This window comes from Hyla sarda, chromosome 10, assembly GCF_029499605.1.
Source record: "Hyla sarda isolate aHylSar1 chromosome 10, aHylSar1.hap1, whole genome shotgun sequence".
NCBI classification, from domain to species: domain Eukaryota; kingdom Metazoa; phylum Chordata; class Amphibia; order Anura; family Hylidae; genus Hyla; species Hyla sarda.
The window spans coordinates 25,177,081-25,195,828 of NC_079198.1; the positions used below are offsets into that span (position 1 = coordinate 25,177,081).

The 18,748-nt window shown below is 36.1% G+C and overlaps 1 protein-coding gene across 3 annotated transcripts in view; it reads right to left on the reverse strand.

Moving 5' to 3' along the window:
- LOC130293482 (transcription factor Spi-B-like) overlaps positions 1–18,748 on the reverse strand; it is a 57,800-nt gene that overhangs the window by 20,331 nt on the left and 18,721 nt on the right. The window contains exons 1-2 of one of the 3 annotated variants that reach the window (XM_056542211.1): positions 17,630–17,754; positions 11,210–11,234 (exon numbers count right to left, since the gene is read on the reverse strand). In XM_056542211.1, coding sequence (XP_056398186.1) covers positions 11,210–11,234; positions 17,630–17,652 — 48 coding nt within the window. In that variant the 5' untranslated portion in view covers positions 17,653–17,754. Of the gene's footprint in view, positions 1–11,209; positions 11,235–17,629; positions 17,755–18,748 lie in introns of those variants that run through there. The other 2 variants (XM_056542213.1, XM_056542212.1) reach the window with 2 other exon arrangements.

Below are 18,748 nucleotides of genomic sequence, written 5' to 3' on the forward strand. Positions count from 1 at the left end.
TATGTATTTATACAGTGCATATAGGATCACTATGTATGTATACAGTGCATATAGGATCACTATGTATTTATACAGTGCATATAGGATCGCTATGTATTTATACAGTGCATATAGGATCACTATGTATGTATACAGTGCATATAGGATCGCTATGTACTTATACAGTGCATATAGGATCACTATGTATGTATACAGTGCATATAGGATCACTATGTATTTATACAGTGCATATAGGATCGCTATGTATTTATACAGTGCATATAGGATCACTATGTATGTATACAGTGCATATAGGATCGCTATGTACTTATACAGTGCATATAGGATCACTATGTATGTATACAGTGCATATAGGATCGCTATGTATTTATACAGTGCATATAGGATCACTATGTATTTATACAGTGCATATAGGATCACTATGTATTTATACAGTGCATATAGGATCACTATGTATTTATACAGTGCATATAGGATCACTATGTATTTATACAGTGCATATAGGATCACTGTATTTATACAGTGCATATAGGATCGCTATGTATATATACAGTGCATATAGGATCACTATGTATTTATACAGTGCATATAGGATCGCTATGTATTTATACAGTGCATATAGGATCACTATGTATGTATACAGTGCATATAGGATCGCTATGTACTTATACAGTGCATATAGGATCACTATGTATGTATACAGTGCATATAGGATCGCTATGTATTTATACAGTGCATATAGGATCACTATGTATTTATACAGTGCATATAGGATCACTATGTATTTATACAGTGCATATAGGATCACTATGTATTTATACAGTGCATATAGGATCACTATGTATTTATACAGTGCATATAGGATCACTATGTATTTATACAGTGCATATAGGATCACTATGTATGTATACAGTGCATATAGGATCGCTATGTATATATACAGTGCATATAGGATCACTATGTATACAGTGCATATAGGATCACTATGTATTTATACAGTGCATATAGGATCGCTATGTATTTATACAGTGCATATAGGATCGCTATGTATTTATACAGTGCATATAGGATCGCTATGTATTTATACAGTGCATATAGGATCGCTATGTATTTATACAGTGCATATAGGATCACTATGTATTTATACAGTGCATATAGGATCACTATGTATTTATACAGTGCATATAGGATCACTATGTATTTATACAGTGCATATAGGATCACTATGTATTTATACAGTGCATATAGGATCACTATGTATATATACAGTGCATATAGGATCACTATGTGTTTATACAGTGCATATAGGATCACTATGTATTTATACAGTGCATATAGGATCACTATGTATTTATACAGTGCATATAGGATCGCTATGTATTTATACAGTGCATATAGGATCACTATGTATTTATACAGTGCATATAGGATCACTATGTATTTATACAGTGCATATAGGATCACTATGTATATATACAGTGCATATAGGATCGCTATGTATTTATACAGTGCATATAGGATCGCTATGTATGTATACAGTGCATATAGGATCACTATGTATTTATACAGTGCATATAGGATCGCTATGTATTTATACAGTGCATATAGGATCGCTATGTATTTATACAGTGCATATAGGATCACTATGTATTTGTGCATATAGGATCACTATGTATTTATACAGTGCATATAGGATCACTATGTATTTATACAGTGCATATAGGATCACTATGTATGTATACAGTGCATATAGGATCGCTATGTATGTATACAGTGCATATAGGATCACTATGTATACAGTGCATATAGGATCACTATGTATTTATACAGTGCATATAGGATCGCTATGTATTTATACAGTGCATATAGGATCGCTATGTATTTATACAGTGCATATAGGATCGCTATGTATTTATACAGTGCATATAGGATCGCTATGTATTTATACAGTGCATATAGGATCACTATGTATTTATACAGTGCATATAGGATCACTATGTATTTATACAGTGCATATAGGATCACTATGTATGTATACAGTGCATATAGGATCGCTATGTATATATACAGTGCATATAGGATCACTATGTATACAGTGCATATAGGATCACTATGTATTTATACAGTGCATATAGGATCGCTATGTATTTATACAGTGCATATAGGATCGCTATGTATTTATACAGTGCATATAGGATCGCTATGTATTTATACAGTGCATATAGGATCGCTATGTATTTATACAGTGCATATAGGATCACTATGTATTTATACAGTGCATATAGGATCACTATGTATTTATACAGTGCATATAGGATCACTATGTATTTATACAGTGCATATAGGATCACTATGTATTTATACAGTGCATATAGGATCACTATGTATATATACAGTGCATATAGGATCACTATGTGTTTATACAGTGCATATAGGATCACTATGTATTTATACAGTGCATATAGGATCACTATGTATTTATACAGTGCATATAGGATCGCTATGTATTTATACAATGCATATAGGATCACTATGTATTTATACAGTGCATATAGGATCACTATGTATTTATACAGTGCATATAGGATCACTATGTATATATACAGTGCATATAGGATCGCTATGTATTTATACAGTGCATATAGGATCACTATGTATGTATACAGTGCATATAGGATCACTATGTATTTATACAGTGCATATAGGATCGCTATGTATTTATACAGTGCATATAGGATCGCTATGTATTTATACAGTGCATATAGGATCACTATGTATTTATACAGTGCATATAGGATCACTATGTATTTATACAGTGCATATAGGATCACTATGTATTTATACAGTGCATATAGGATCACTATGTATGTATACAGTGCATATAGGATCACTATGTATACAGTGCATATAGGATCACTATGTATTTATACAGTGCATATAGGATCGCTAAGTATTTATACAGTGCATATAGGATCGCTATGTATTTATACAGTGCATATAGGATCGCTATGTATTTATACAGTGCATATAGGATCGCTATGTATTTATACAGTGCATATAGGATCACTATGTATTTATACAGTGCATATAGGATCACTATGTATATATACAGTGCATATAGGATCACTATGTGTTTATACAGTGCATATAGGATCACTATGTATTTATACAGTGCATATAGGATCACTATGTATATATACAGTGCATATAGGATCGCTATGTATTTATACAGTGCATATAGGATCGCTATGTATTTATACAGTGCATATAGGATCACTATGTATTTATACAGTGCATATAGGATCACTATGTATTTATACAGTGCATATAGGATCACTATGTATATATACAGTGCATATAGGATCACTATGTATTTATACAGTGCATATAGGATCACTATGTATTTATACAGTGCATATAGGATCACTATGTATTTATACAGTGCATATAGGATCACTATGTATTTATACAGTGCATATAGGATCGCTATGTATTTATACAGTGCATATAGGATCGCTATGTATTTATACAGTGCATATAGGATCGCTATGTATTTATACAGTGCATATAGGATCGCTATGGATTTATACAGTGCATATAGGATCGCTATGATTTATACAGTGCATATAGGATCGCTATGGATTTATACAGTGCATATAGGATCGCTATGGATTTATACAGTGCATATAGGATCGCTATGTATTTATACAGTGCATATAGGATCACTATGTATTTATACAGTGCATATAGGATCACTATGTATTTGTACAGTGCATATAGGATCACTATGTATTTGTACAGTGCATATAGGATCACTATGTATTTATACAGTGCATATAGGATCACTATGTATATATACAGTGCATATAGGATCACTATGTATGTATACAGTGCATATAGGATCACTATGTATTTATACAGTGCATATAGGATCACTATGTATTTGTACAGTGCATATAGGATCGCTACGTATGTATACAGTGCATATAGGATCACTATGTATTTATACAGTGCATATAGGATCACTATGTATTTATACAGTGCATATAGGATCACTATGTATTTATACAGTACATATAGGATCACTATGTATTTATACAGTGCATATAGGATCACTATGTATTTATACAGTGCATATAGGATCACTATGTATTTGTGCATATAGGATCACTATGTATTTATACAGTGCATATAGGATCACTATGTATTTATACAGTGCATATAGGATCACTATGTATTTGTGCATATAGGATCACTATGTATTTGTGCATATAGGATCACTATGTATTTATACAGTGCATATAGGATCACTATGTATTTATACAGTGCATATAGGATCACTATGTATTTGTGCATATAGGATCACTATGTATTTGTGCATATAGGATCACTATGTATATGTGCATATAGGATCACTATGTATTTATACAGTGCATATAGGATCACTATGTATTTGTGCATATAGGATCACTATGTATTTATACAGTGCATATAGGATCACTATGTATTTATACAGTGGATATAGGATCACTATGTATTTATACAGTGGATATAGGATCACTATGTATTTATACAGTGCATATAGGATCACTATGTATTTATACAGTGCATATAGGATCACTATGTATTTATACAGTGCATATAGGATCACTATGTATTTATACAGTGCATATAGGATCACTATGTATTTATACAGTGCATATAGGATCGCTATGTATTTATACAGTGCATATAGGATCGCTATGTATTTATACAGTGCATATAGGATCCCTATGTATTTATACAGTGCATATAGGATCACTATGTATATATACAGTGCATATAGGATCACTATGTATATATACAGTGCATATAGGATCGCTATGTATTTATACAGTGCATATAGGATCGCTATGTATGTATACAGTGCATATAGGATCACTATGTATTTATACAGTGCATATAGGATCACTATGTATTTATACAGTGCATATAGGATCGCTATGTATTTATACAGTGCATATAGGATCGCTATGTATTTATACAGTGCATATAGGATCGCTATGTATTTATACAGTGCATATAGGATCGCTATGTATTTATACAGTGCATATAGGATCGCTATGTATTTATACAGTGCATATAGGATCGCTATGTATTTATACAGTGCATATAGGATCGCTATGTATTTATACAGTGCATATAGGATCACTATGTATTTGTACAGTGCATATAGGATCACTATGTATTTGTACAGTGCATATAGGATCACTATGTATTTATACAGTGCATATAGGATCACTATGTATATATACAGTGCATATAGGATCACTATGTATTTATACAGTGCATATAGGATCACTATGTATTTATACAGTGCATATAGGATCACTATGTATTTATACAGTGCATATAGGATCACTATGTATTTGTGCATATAGGATCACTATGTATTTATACAGTGCATATAGGATCACTATGTATTTATACAGTGCATATAGGATCATTATGTATTTGTGCATATAGGATCACTATGTATTTGTGCATATAGGATCACTATGTATATGTGCATATAGGATCACTATGTATTTATACAGTGCATATAGGATCACTATGTATTTGTGCATATAGGATCACTATGTATTTGTGCATATAGGATCACTATGTATTTATACAGTGCATATAGGATCGCTATGTATTTATACAGTGCATATAGGATCGCTATGTATTTATACAGTGCATATAGGATCACTATGTATTTATACAGTGCATATAGGATCACTATGTATTTATACAGTGCATATAGGATCACTATGTATTTATACAGTGCATATAGGATCACTATGTATTTGTGCATATAGGATCACTATGTATTTGTGCATATAGGATCACTATGTATTTATACAGTGCATATAGGATCACTATGTATTTATACAGTGGATATAGGATCACTATGTATTTATACAGTGAATATAGGATCACTATGTATTTATACAGTGCATATAGGATCACTATGTATTTATACAGTGCATATAGGATCACTATGTATTTATACAGTGCATATAGAATCACTATGTATATATACAGTGCATATAGGATCACTATGTATTTGTACAGTGCATATAGGATCACTATGTATTTATACAGTGCATATAGGATCACTATGTATTTATACAGTGCATATAGGATCACTATGTATTTATACAGTGCATATAGGATCACTATGTATTTATACAGTGCATATAGGATCGCTATGTATTTATACAGTGCATATAGGATCGCTATGTATTTATACAGTGCATATAGGATCACTATGTATTTATACAGTGCATATAGGATCACTATGTATTTATACAGTGCATATAGGATCACTATGTATTTGTGCATATAGGATCACTATGTATTTATACAGTGCATATAGGATCACTATGTATTTATACAGTGGATATAGGATCACTATGTATTTATACAGTGCATATAGGATCACTATGTATTTATACAGTGCATATAGGATCACTATGTATTTATACAGTGCATATAGGATCACTATGTATTTATACAGTGCATATAGGATCACTATGTATTTGTGCATATAGGATCACTATGTATATGTGCATATAGGATCACTATGTATATGTGCATATAGGATCACTATGTATTTATACAGTGCATATAGGATCACTATGTATTTGTGCATATAGGATCACTATGTATTTGTGCATATAGGATCACTATGTATTTATACAGTGCATATAGGATCACTATGTATTTATACAGTGCATATAGGATCACTATGTATTTATACAGTGCATATAGGATCACTATGTATTTGTGCATATAGGATCACTATGTATTTGTGCATATAGGATCACTATGTATTTATACAGTGCATATAGGATCACTATGTATTTATACAGTGGATATAGGATCACTATGTATTTATACAGTGGATATAGGATCACTATGTATTTATACAGTGCATATAGGATCACTATGTATTTATACAGTGCATATAGGATCACTATGTATTTATACAGTGCATATAGAATCACTATGTATATATACAGTGCATATAGGATCACTATGTATTTGTACAGTGCATATAGGATCACTATGTATATATACAGTGCATATAGGATCACTATGTATTTGTACAGTGCATATAGGATCACTATGTATTTATACAGTGCATATAGGATCACTATGTATTTATACAGTGCATATAGGATCACTATGTATTTATACAGTGCATATAGGATCACTATGTATTTATACAGTGCATATAGAATCACTATGTATATATACAGTGCATATAGGATCACTATGTATTTATACAGTGCATATAGGATCACTATGTATTTGTACAGTGCATATAGGATCACTATGTATTTATACAGTGCATATAGGATCACTATGTATTTATACAGTGCATATAGAATCACTATGTATATATACAGTGCATATAGGATCACTATGTATTTATACAGTGCATATAGGATCACTATGTATTTATACAGTGCATATAGGATCACTATGTATTTGTACAGTGCATATAGGATCACTATGTATATATACAGTGCATATAGGATCACTATGTATTTGTACAGTGCATATAGGATCACTATGTATTTATACAGTGCATAGATGCCCACGACAAGGAAATAATTCTAACAGTACTGGTCAGACCACACATAGAATACTGTGTACAGTACTGGTCAGACCACACATAGAATACTGTGTACAGTACTGGTCAGACCACACATAGAATACTGTGTACAGTACTGGTCAGACCACACGTAGAATACTGTGTACAGTACTGGTCAGACCACACATAGAATACTGTGTACAGTACTGGTCAGACCACACATAGAATACTGTGTACAGTACTGGTCAGACCACACATAGAATACTGTGTACAGTACTGGTCAGACCACACATAGAATACTGTGTACAGTACTGGTCAGACCACACATAGAATACTGTGTACAGTACTGGTCAGACCACACATAGAATACTGTGTACAGTACTGGTCAGACCACACATAGAATACTGTGTACAGTACTGGTCAGACCACACATAGAATACTGTGTACAGTACTGGTCAGACCACACATAGAATACTGTGTACAGTACTGGTCAGACCACACATGGAATACTGTGTACAGTACTGGTCAGACCACACATAGAATACTGTGTACAGTACTGGTCAGACCACACATAGAATACTGTGTACAGTACTAGTCAGACCACACATAGAATACTGTGTACAGTACTGGTCAGACCACACATAGAATACTGTGTACAGTACTGGTCAGACCACACATAGAATACTGTGTACAGTACTGGTCAGACCACACATGGAATACTGTGTACAGCACTGGTCAGACCACACATAGAATACTGTGTACAGTACTTGTCAGACCACACATAGAATACTGTGTACAGTACTGGTCAGACCACACATGGAATACTGTGTACAGTACTGGTCAGACCACACATGGAATACTGTGTACAGTACTGGTCAGACTACACATAGAATACTGTGTACAGTACTGGTCAGACCACACATAGAATACTGTGTACAGTACTGGTCAGACCACACATGGAATACTGTGTACAGTACTGGTCAGACCACACATAGAATACTGTGTACAGTACTGGTCAGACCACACATAGAATACTGTGTACAGTACTGGTCAGACCACACATAGAATACTGTGTACAGTACTGGTCAGACCACACATAGAATACTGTGTACAGTACTGATCAGACCACACATAGAATACTGTGTACAGTACTGGTCAGACCACACGTAGAATACTGTGTACAGTACTGGTCAGACCACACATAGAATACTGTGTACAGTACTGGTCAGACCACACATAGAATACTGTGTACAGTACTGGTCAGACCACACATAGAATACTGTGTACAGTACTGGTCAGACCACACATAGAATACTGTGTACAGTACTGGTCAGACCACACATAGAATACTGTGTACAGTACTGGTCAGACCACACATAGAATACTGTGTACAGTACTGGTCAGACCACACATGGAATACTGTGTACAGTACTGGTCAGACCACACATGGAATACTGTGTACAGTACTGGTCAGACCACACATAGAATACTGTGTACAGTACTGGTCAGACCACACATAGAATACTGTGTACAGTACTAGTCAGACCACACATAGAATACTGTGTACAGTACTGGTCAGACCACACATAGAATACTGTGTACAGTACTGGTCAGACCACACATAGAATACTGTGTACAGTACTGGTCAGACCACACATGGAATACTGTGTACAGCACTGGTCAGACCACACATAGAATACTGTGTACAGTACTTGTCAGACCACACATAGAATACTGTGTACAGTACTGGTCAGACCACACATGGAATACTGTGTACAGTACTGGTCAGACCACACATGGAATACTGTGTACAGTACTGGTCAGACCACACATAGAATACTGTGTACAGTACTGGTCAGACCACACATAGAATACTGTGTACAGTACTGGTCAGACCACACATGGAATACTGTGTACAGTACTGGTCAGACCACACATAGAATACTGTGTACAGTACTGGTCAGACCACACGTAGAATACTGTGTACAGTACTGGTCAGACCACACGTAGAATACTGTGTACAGTACTGGTCAGACCACACATAGAATACTGTGTACAGTACTGGTCAGACCACACATAGAATACTGTGTACAGTACTGGTCAGACCACACATAGAATACTGTGTACAGTACTGGTCAGACCACACATAGAATACTGTGTACAGTACTGGTCAGACCACACATAGAATACTGTGTACAGTACTGGTCAGACCACACATGGAATACTGTGTACAGTACTGGTCAGACCACACATAGAATACTGTGTACAGTACTGGGCAGACCACACATAGAATACTGTGTACAGTACTGGGCACCAGTGTACAAGAAAGATATAGTGAAGCTGGAGAGGGTTCAAAGATGGGCAACCAGAGTAATACGGGGAATGGGAGGACTACAGTACCCAGAAAGATTATCAGAATTAGGGTTATTTAGTTTACAAAAAAGGCGGCTAAGGGGAGACCTAATAACTATGTATAAATATATCAGGGGACTGTACAAAGATCCCTCCCATGATCTATTTATACCCAGGACTGTATCTATAACAAGGGGACATCCTCTACGTCTAGAGGAAAGAAGGTTTCTACACCAGCACAGACGGGGGGTTCTTTACTGTAAGAGCAGTGAGACTGTGGAATTCTCTCCCGGAGGAGGTGGTCATGATGAACTCTGTAAAAGAGTTCAAAAGGGGTCTGGATGCATTTTTGGAGAATAATAACATCGCTGGTTATGTATACTAGATTTTTAGGGACAGAACGTTGATCCAGGGATTTATTCTGATGCCATATTTGGAGACGGGAAGGAATTTTTTACCTCTAGTATGAGTTTTTTTTTTGCCTTCCTCTGGATCAACTCAGTAGGGACTCATTAGGGATATAGGTTGAACTTTATGGACTCTGGTCTTTTTTCAACCTTATGAACTATGTTACTATGTTACATAAAAATCCTAATAATCTGATTTCTGACTAGTCCAGGTTCACGGGGTATTATGTCTTACGTAACTATTCAGATCCACCCTATTCTCAGCAGGACACCAGTGTATGTTCAATAGATCAGAGACACAAAAATAAAATTAGGGCCGCATTCACATCATGTTTATGATAGATCGAAAACCATCAAAAAGGTATTCAAACATATACAGTGGAGCAGCACAGGCTTTAATAGACCAAACATAGTTACTTGTAACTACTTTTGGTAAGATATGCATATGGTAAATGCTTTATATGTGAAACAGCATAGTGTGGCCTACTAGACATACTACTAAATTGTAGCCTACCACGCATTTCCATCCCACAAATAACATGTAGACTGGCATAAGGCAGAGCAAAAGTAGTTATAGGCAGACTGTTTGGTCTGTTGAAGCCTGAGCTGTGCCACGGTAGATGTATGAATACTTTTTTGGTGGTATCCTAATATATACCGGCAGCAAAAACCCAAAGTAAATAGGCTTTTACTAGGCGTAAATATGGGCGTTTATTGCAGTCACAAACCAGACCTGACATTCACTATATAGGTACTTAAAGGTGGTTTATAGTTATTTCTCATTTAGACACATACACATATAGAAATATACATAGAGACCACTTACCGAGTAATTGAAAGAATTTTCAAAACTGTGGGGAAGAAAAAAAAGAAGCAGTCATATAGGATGTCCAGAGCACGGCACTGAGCAATATTACTATGCTTCCTAACGCTCGATAACTATCCTTATCACACTTCCTGAAATGGTGTCAACGAATGAGACAAGTTAGAAAAGAGTATTTCTTTTAACGCGATCGTCAGAAACGGATGAAACCACCCCACATGAATCCAGCGACAAATTCCTTAATAACCAATGGGTTCTTTTTGGAGTTAGATACAGCTTCCTATATATTTTTTTTCTAAACAGATGTAGCAGAGCTGAGTGTGTTCTCCCTGTGTTTCGGAGCACAGTTTCCTCCCACACTCCAAAAATATACATGATTTTGGCGTTTAGATTGTGAGCCCCATAGGGGACAGGGACCGGCGTGAGTATCAACAAACTCTGTACAGCACTGCATAATATGTTGACGCTATATAATTATAGGAATTAAATGGGTTATCCAGGAATTTTTTTTATATATATATCAACTGGCTCCAGAAAGTTAAACAGATTTGTAAATTACTTCTATTAAAAAATCTTAATCCTTTCAGTACTTATGAGCTGTTGAAGTTGAGTTGTTCTTTTCTGTCTAAGTGCTCTCTGATGACACATGTCTCGGGAACCGCCCAGTTTAGAAGCAAATCCCCATAGCAAAGCTCTTCTACTCTGTGCAGTTCCCGAGACAAACAGAGATGTCAGCAGAGAGCACTGTTGCCAGACAGAAAACAACAACTCAACTTCAGAAGCTGATAATTATTGAAAGGATTAAAATTTGTTAATAGAAGTAATTTACTGGGGCCAGATGATATAAGAAAAAAATTTTTTTTCCTGGAATACCCCTTTAAATTTAAGTTTTCTTTGGCAGTGTTTCTTAAGCTGATGCAAAACTACAACTCCCAGCATTCTAGGAGTTGTAGTTTGCCAACAGCTGGAGGCGCAGTGGTTGGGAAATGCTGTAAGCAGGGGCATAACTTTAGGGGGTGCCGAGGAAGCAGTTGCACCAGGGTCCTGGTACCTAAGGAGGCCCAAAGCAATATGTCGCATAAGAGATCAGTATAAATGGCACATGGGTCCCTGTTACAGACCTGGCATTGGGGCCCAGAAGCTACAAGTTATGGCTGTGTGTGTAGGGGAATGTATTGCGAACTATCTAGTCTTGTCTTTAGTATACAGGTCAAGTCTGAGTCTGAGGCGACTCCAGGTCTATGCAGGCCCTTGGAGGACAGGGTCATCTGGCGCCCCCCTGCCATTAGCATAGGGATGGTCACACAGATTGCAATGGGCCCCACTAAGCCCAATGGGCTCTGGTTTGCTGGTGCTGATGCCAACTTTTAGGTTACAAAGTGATACAGAAGATAGGCTAGCTTATACTTTCCCAGTCACTGCTGAGTGCTGCTCTTTAGTTTCCTCTTTTCTCAAGTAAAATACAGTCACACAAGTCAGCGTCTTCCATGTGCGTCTCCCATGAGGTAGACCCCTAGTCAGCACGTATGGATGCGTTACACTTCACCAGCCCCATAGGAAGCACTGGAGTTCTAAAATGGAAAAGTGCAACATGACAGAAAAGCTAGACTTGTGCGTCATTCGCGCCGCCTTCGTCTTCATGGATCGCGGCTCGTACAGTTCCACTCGCCCACGTTAGATCTCATTCTGTGCCTCTTACTGCCCCAAGGGAGAGCATTTGCATGACAGGGAAAGGGCGACAACTATAAAAGTAAAACAGAAATACAATCCTGTTTTGCTGTAGTGTAACACAATGACACACAACTAATATTCACCACAGGCACACGAGGTGCGAAGTCTACATTTCGGCTCCTCTATCATCCAGTCTAAATTTGGCTCATACTTATCTTTTAGTCCAATGCGTTTATCATGCACCATCTTGGTCCTGCACAGATATACACTGCAAAACCACTACGAAAGATGTCAAGCCCCTGGACGTAGATGTCAAGAGATACAAAGGCCAAGTATAGTATGGAGGACAAGGTGTGACACATAGTTACATAGTTAGTATGGTTGAAAAAAGACATACGTCCATCAAGTCCAACCAGGGGGTTGAAGGGAAGGGTGTAAGGGGTTAAGGGGAAGGGATATTGTTTTATAATTCTGCATAAGCATTAAAGGGGTATTCCAGGCAAAAACTTTTTTTTAATATATCAACTGGCTCCAGAAAGTTAAACAGATTTGTAAATTACTTCTATTAAAAAAATCTTAATCCTTCCAATAGTTATTAGCTTCTGAAGTTGAGTTGTTGTTTTCTGTTTTACTGCTCAATGATGATGTCACGTCCCGGGAGCTGTGCAGTTCCTATGGGGAAATTTTCCCATCATGCACAGCTCCCGGGACGTGACATCATCATAGAGCAGTTAGACAGAAAACTTCAGAAGCTAATAACTATGTTATTTTATTCCAGGAATGTATCTAACCCTGTTTTAAAGCTATAAAATTTTCCTGCTGTGACCAGTTCCTGAGGTAGACTGTTCCATAAATTCACAGTTCTTATGGTAAAGAAGGCGTGTCGCCCCTTTAGACTAAACCTTTTCTTCTCCAGACGGAGGGAGTGCCCCCTCGTCCTTTGGGGGGGTTTAACCTGGAACAGTTTTTCTCCATATTTTTTGTATGGGCCATTTATATACTTATATACGTTTATCATATCCCCCCTTAAACGTCTCTTCTCAAGACTAAACAATTGTAACTCCTTTAATCGCTCCTCATAGCTAAGATGTTCCTTGCCCCATATTAGTTTAGTCGCGCGTCTCTGCACCCTTTCCAACTCCGCAGTGTCCCTTTTATGGACAGGCGACCAAAACTGAACAGCATATTCCAGGTGAGGCCGTACCAATGCTTTATAAAGGGGGAGTATTATGTCCCTGTCCCTTGAGTCCATGCCTCTTTTGATACATGACAATATCCTGCCGGCCTTGGAAGCAGCAGCCTGACATTGCATGCTATTCTGTAGTCTGTGATCTACAAGTACACCCAGATCCTTCTCTACCACTGACTCTGACAGTTTAATCCCCCCTAAGACATACGATGCATGCAGGTTATTAGTACCCAGATGCATAACTTTACATTTATCCACATTGAACCTCATTTGCCAAGTGGATGCCCAGACACTTAGTCGAATGCCCAGACACAGAGGAACCAGCTCTAATTCTCAGAAGGTTCTGCAGGGGCGGCGTGTTCTGGCTTCTAACCCACTGTCCTCTAAATTGAGTAAAGGGAAAGGCTCTGCCTGTAGGAAGCAGATACCAGATTGGCCACTAGGGGGAGCTGGTGAAGATCAGATTTTGTGTAAAATAAACTGTGGGATTACTCTGTAAAGACTGACAGCACACAAGCTGAGGGGATGCTGGTGGGGTGTGCGCCCTGTGCATTTGTGGCTGGGGCCAAGGGGCACTAACATGTTTTTCTGTCCTGACTGGATTATTTAGGTAGATGGCTATGGCAGCTAGAAAGAAGGGGGGGGGGGGGGGTCAATTATTGAAATTTGGGGCTGCCTCCAATGGTTGGCTCCAAAACACATTGATGTAAAACATAATTCCCATTTGCCTATTATAGACTGTTATATAGCAATGAATGTCATTCGATTTTAGAAGTGGAACTTCTAAAATCTAAATATCTATCTCATATCTTTATATCTATTATCATCTATCTACCTCTATCTAGAATCCATTATCTAACATCTGTGATGGAAATCAGACAGAAACCAAGCTGACTGTAATGTTTTTCAATAGGAGATTGATCTATCTACCTACCTATCTAATATCCATCTATCATCTCATATCTATCTCTCATTATCTATCATATCTATCTCTCTAATATCTATATATCTATCTATCAATCATCTATCTATATATCTCATATCTATCTATCATCTATCTATCTATATATCTCCTATCTATCTCATATCTATCTATATATGTCATATCTATCTATATCTATGTCTCTAAAATCTAGCTCTCATTATCTATCTAATACCTATCTCTAAATTAAAAACAAACTTATAAAGTCCACCTACATACTGAAGATATAAGTCAATCGCGTTACAAATAATTTTGTCCAATATTAAGTAGAAGAAAAAAAACTTCCTAGTAATAAAACTCAACACCGGGAATAAATAATTTGTATGTTCACATACAGCACTTAATGTTCAGCAAGTATTTTATGTAAAACTATATTTCAATCTCTCCTTACTGTCTTGGCCTAAAACAGTTTCTCATTGTGTAAAGATCAATATTTTAGGAATCATTAATACTTTGTGAATCACATCGGCATGTCACTACAGCTTGTACCGTGCAAAGTGCAGCCGGAGAAACAAAATGGAGAGAAAAGGACAGTAAACTTCTTTAAAATAACATTGTGCACATCACATTATACATGATGGACGGTCTACTGGAGCTCAGCACCAGATACCAGGAGCACTAGGCAGAACTCTAAGAACTCAGTATCATCTCCATTATATAATGTCTACAGATTTATCTATCCATCTCATATCTATCCATCTCATATCTATCTATCCATCTCATATCTATCCATCTCATATCTATCCATCTCATATCTATCCATCTCATATCTATCCATCTCATATCTATCTATCTATCTCATATCTATCCATCTCATATCTATCCATCTCATATCTATCTCATATCTATCCATCTCATATCTATCTATCTATCTCATATCTATCCATCTCATATCTATCTATCTCTCATATCTATCTATCTCATATCTATCTATCTATATCATATCTATCCATTTCATATCTATCTCATATCTATCTATCTTTCTCATATCTATCCATCTCATATCTATCTCATATCTATCTATCTTTCTCATATCTATCCATCTCATATCTATCTCATATCTATCTATCTTTCTCATATCTATCCATCTCATATCTATCTCATATCTATCCATCTCATATCTATCTATCTCTCATATCTATCTATCTATATCATATCTATTCATCTCATATCTATCTCATATCTATCTATCTTTCTCATATCTATCCATCTCATATCTATCTCATATCTATCTATCTTTCTCATATCTATCCATCTCATATCTATCTCATATCTATCTATCTTTCTCATATCTATCCATCTCATATCTATCTCATATCTATCCATCTCATATCTATCTATCTTTCTCATATCTATCCATCTCATATCTATCTATCTCATATCTATCTCATATCTATCTATCTCATATCTATCTATCTTTCTCATATCTATCCATCTCATATCTATCTCATATCTATCTATCCATCTCATATCTATCCATCTCATATTTATCTTTTATATATAAATCTAAGTCTTATATCTCTCTTGCATGTACACATCTATCTATCTATCTATCTAATATATATATATATATATATATATATATATATATATATGATGCAGAAAGTACAGCAGCACACCGAGTAGTAAAGTGCAAAAATTGGGATTTATTGACCCATATCAGATGCGACGTTTCGACGGCATCCCGCCATCTAAGATGGCGGGGTGCCGTCGAAACGTTGCATCTGATATGGTTCAATAAATCCCAATTTTTGCACTTTACTACTCGGTGTGCTGCTGTACTTTCTGCATCTTGGATTATTTGAGCCGTCTGCGATTGGGACTGCTATCCTTGCTTGCACCCCAAGATTCCGTCAGAATACGTGGTTGTGCTGCCTACCCTCTACACACACATATATATATATATATATTAGATAGGTGTGTACATGCAAGAGAAATATGACATATATATAAAAGATAAATATGAGATAGATAGATAGATGTACATATCTAAATTTCTATATTACTATATATGTTATAGAAATGTATCTATCTATATATATATATATATATTACACACACATCTTATATCTATCGATCCCATATGTACATATCTAAATTTCTATATTACTATATATGTTATAGAAATGTATCTATCATATATATATATATATATATATATATATATATATATATTACACACACATCTTATATCTATCGATCCCATATGTACATATCTAAATTTCTATATTACTATATATGTTATAGAAATGTATCTATCATATATATATATATATATATATATATATATATATATTACACACACATCTTATATCTATTGATCCCATATGTACATATCTAACTTTCTATCTATCTATCACATAGTTCTGGACACGCACCCATACAGATATATGAGTAGTGGCCCCATCACACACGTTATCTGTGAATAGGATAGACATAGTAATGCGGATGAACATTCTGCGTTCTCTTATTGTCGTACACAAATGATGTAGCACCCAAAGTTAAAGGACACAGTCAACTCTGCTACATCTACTTATAGAAAAGAATAATAAGGATGTATGATATAAACTCCATCACCTACCGTTGTGAATCCAGAGAAAGCATCTTTTTGGCAGGACAGTGAAGCCGCCTATGGCAGTGCTGTTTGCTGTAGACAGTGCTCTCTGTTTATGGCACCCCCTGCACACTGTGGAAGATCACATATGTACCTGAGGCATGCTTTTTAACTTTTTGCTTGAGGGAGGGACAAAAGCCCTACAAGTCATAGGAGGAGTCACCACTGTGCACATGTCCTCTATTGTGAAACCTATGATAACAGGGCTTTAATGACAACCCTACCACTCACCTACACCAAAGGACACAGGGGTGGAACCTCTTAGAAGGCACCATCCAGTTTGGATCTGAGGACCCAAGTGATGTTTTCATTATACACTGCAGGACTACACTCTGGGCCCTCGGAACCAAACTAGATTTCATTAACCCTGTCATTGTTGGCTCAGAATAGTTCTAGGACGCCTTATTTTGCTCCAGAGGGTCTTTGGGTTATTTCTACGTCATTTTAAGACATTTCAAAATATGTATATTGTTTATATTGTGCAGAAGTAAGTTGGTGAATCTGTCCTGCGGAGGGTGAAATTAAAAATGTTACCAAAGGCAATTGTGATAAGCTACAAAGTAAACTTTCTTATTCTTATGATCCCTTTCTTGTTTATGTTATTATTTATTATTTATTATTATTATTAACATTATTATTCTTCTTCATAGTTATAACTTTCAACAATTTTAAAAATATGAAAACTTGACTTTAAAAAACTTGACTTTAAATCCAAAGTTACTCGGTCTAAATAGATTATATCTCTAAGGCAATAATAACAATAACAGGCCTGAAGGTTATACCAAGATGGCGGTCACTGTCCAGTCCAGCTGTCCCTGCTACCGCCACTGGTTGTCCAATCAAAAATGAGGCAGAACTCTGGTACCAGGGAGAACTACGTGTATGATGTATTACAGCATCTGGAAGAACATTGGGGGGAGGCTACACCCTCACAGAGTATTCCTGCAAAACCTCTTCAGTCACTGCACATTGAAAAGTTCTGCAACCTTCTAACATACTTTGTATCTGTCTACAATCTATGTATTTCTGTGATAAATTGATATGAAACAGATACTAGATAAATACTACAATCATCCATGTCATATC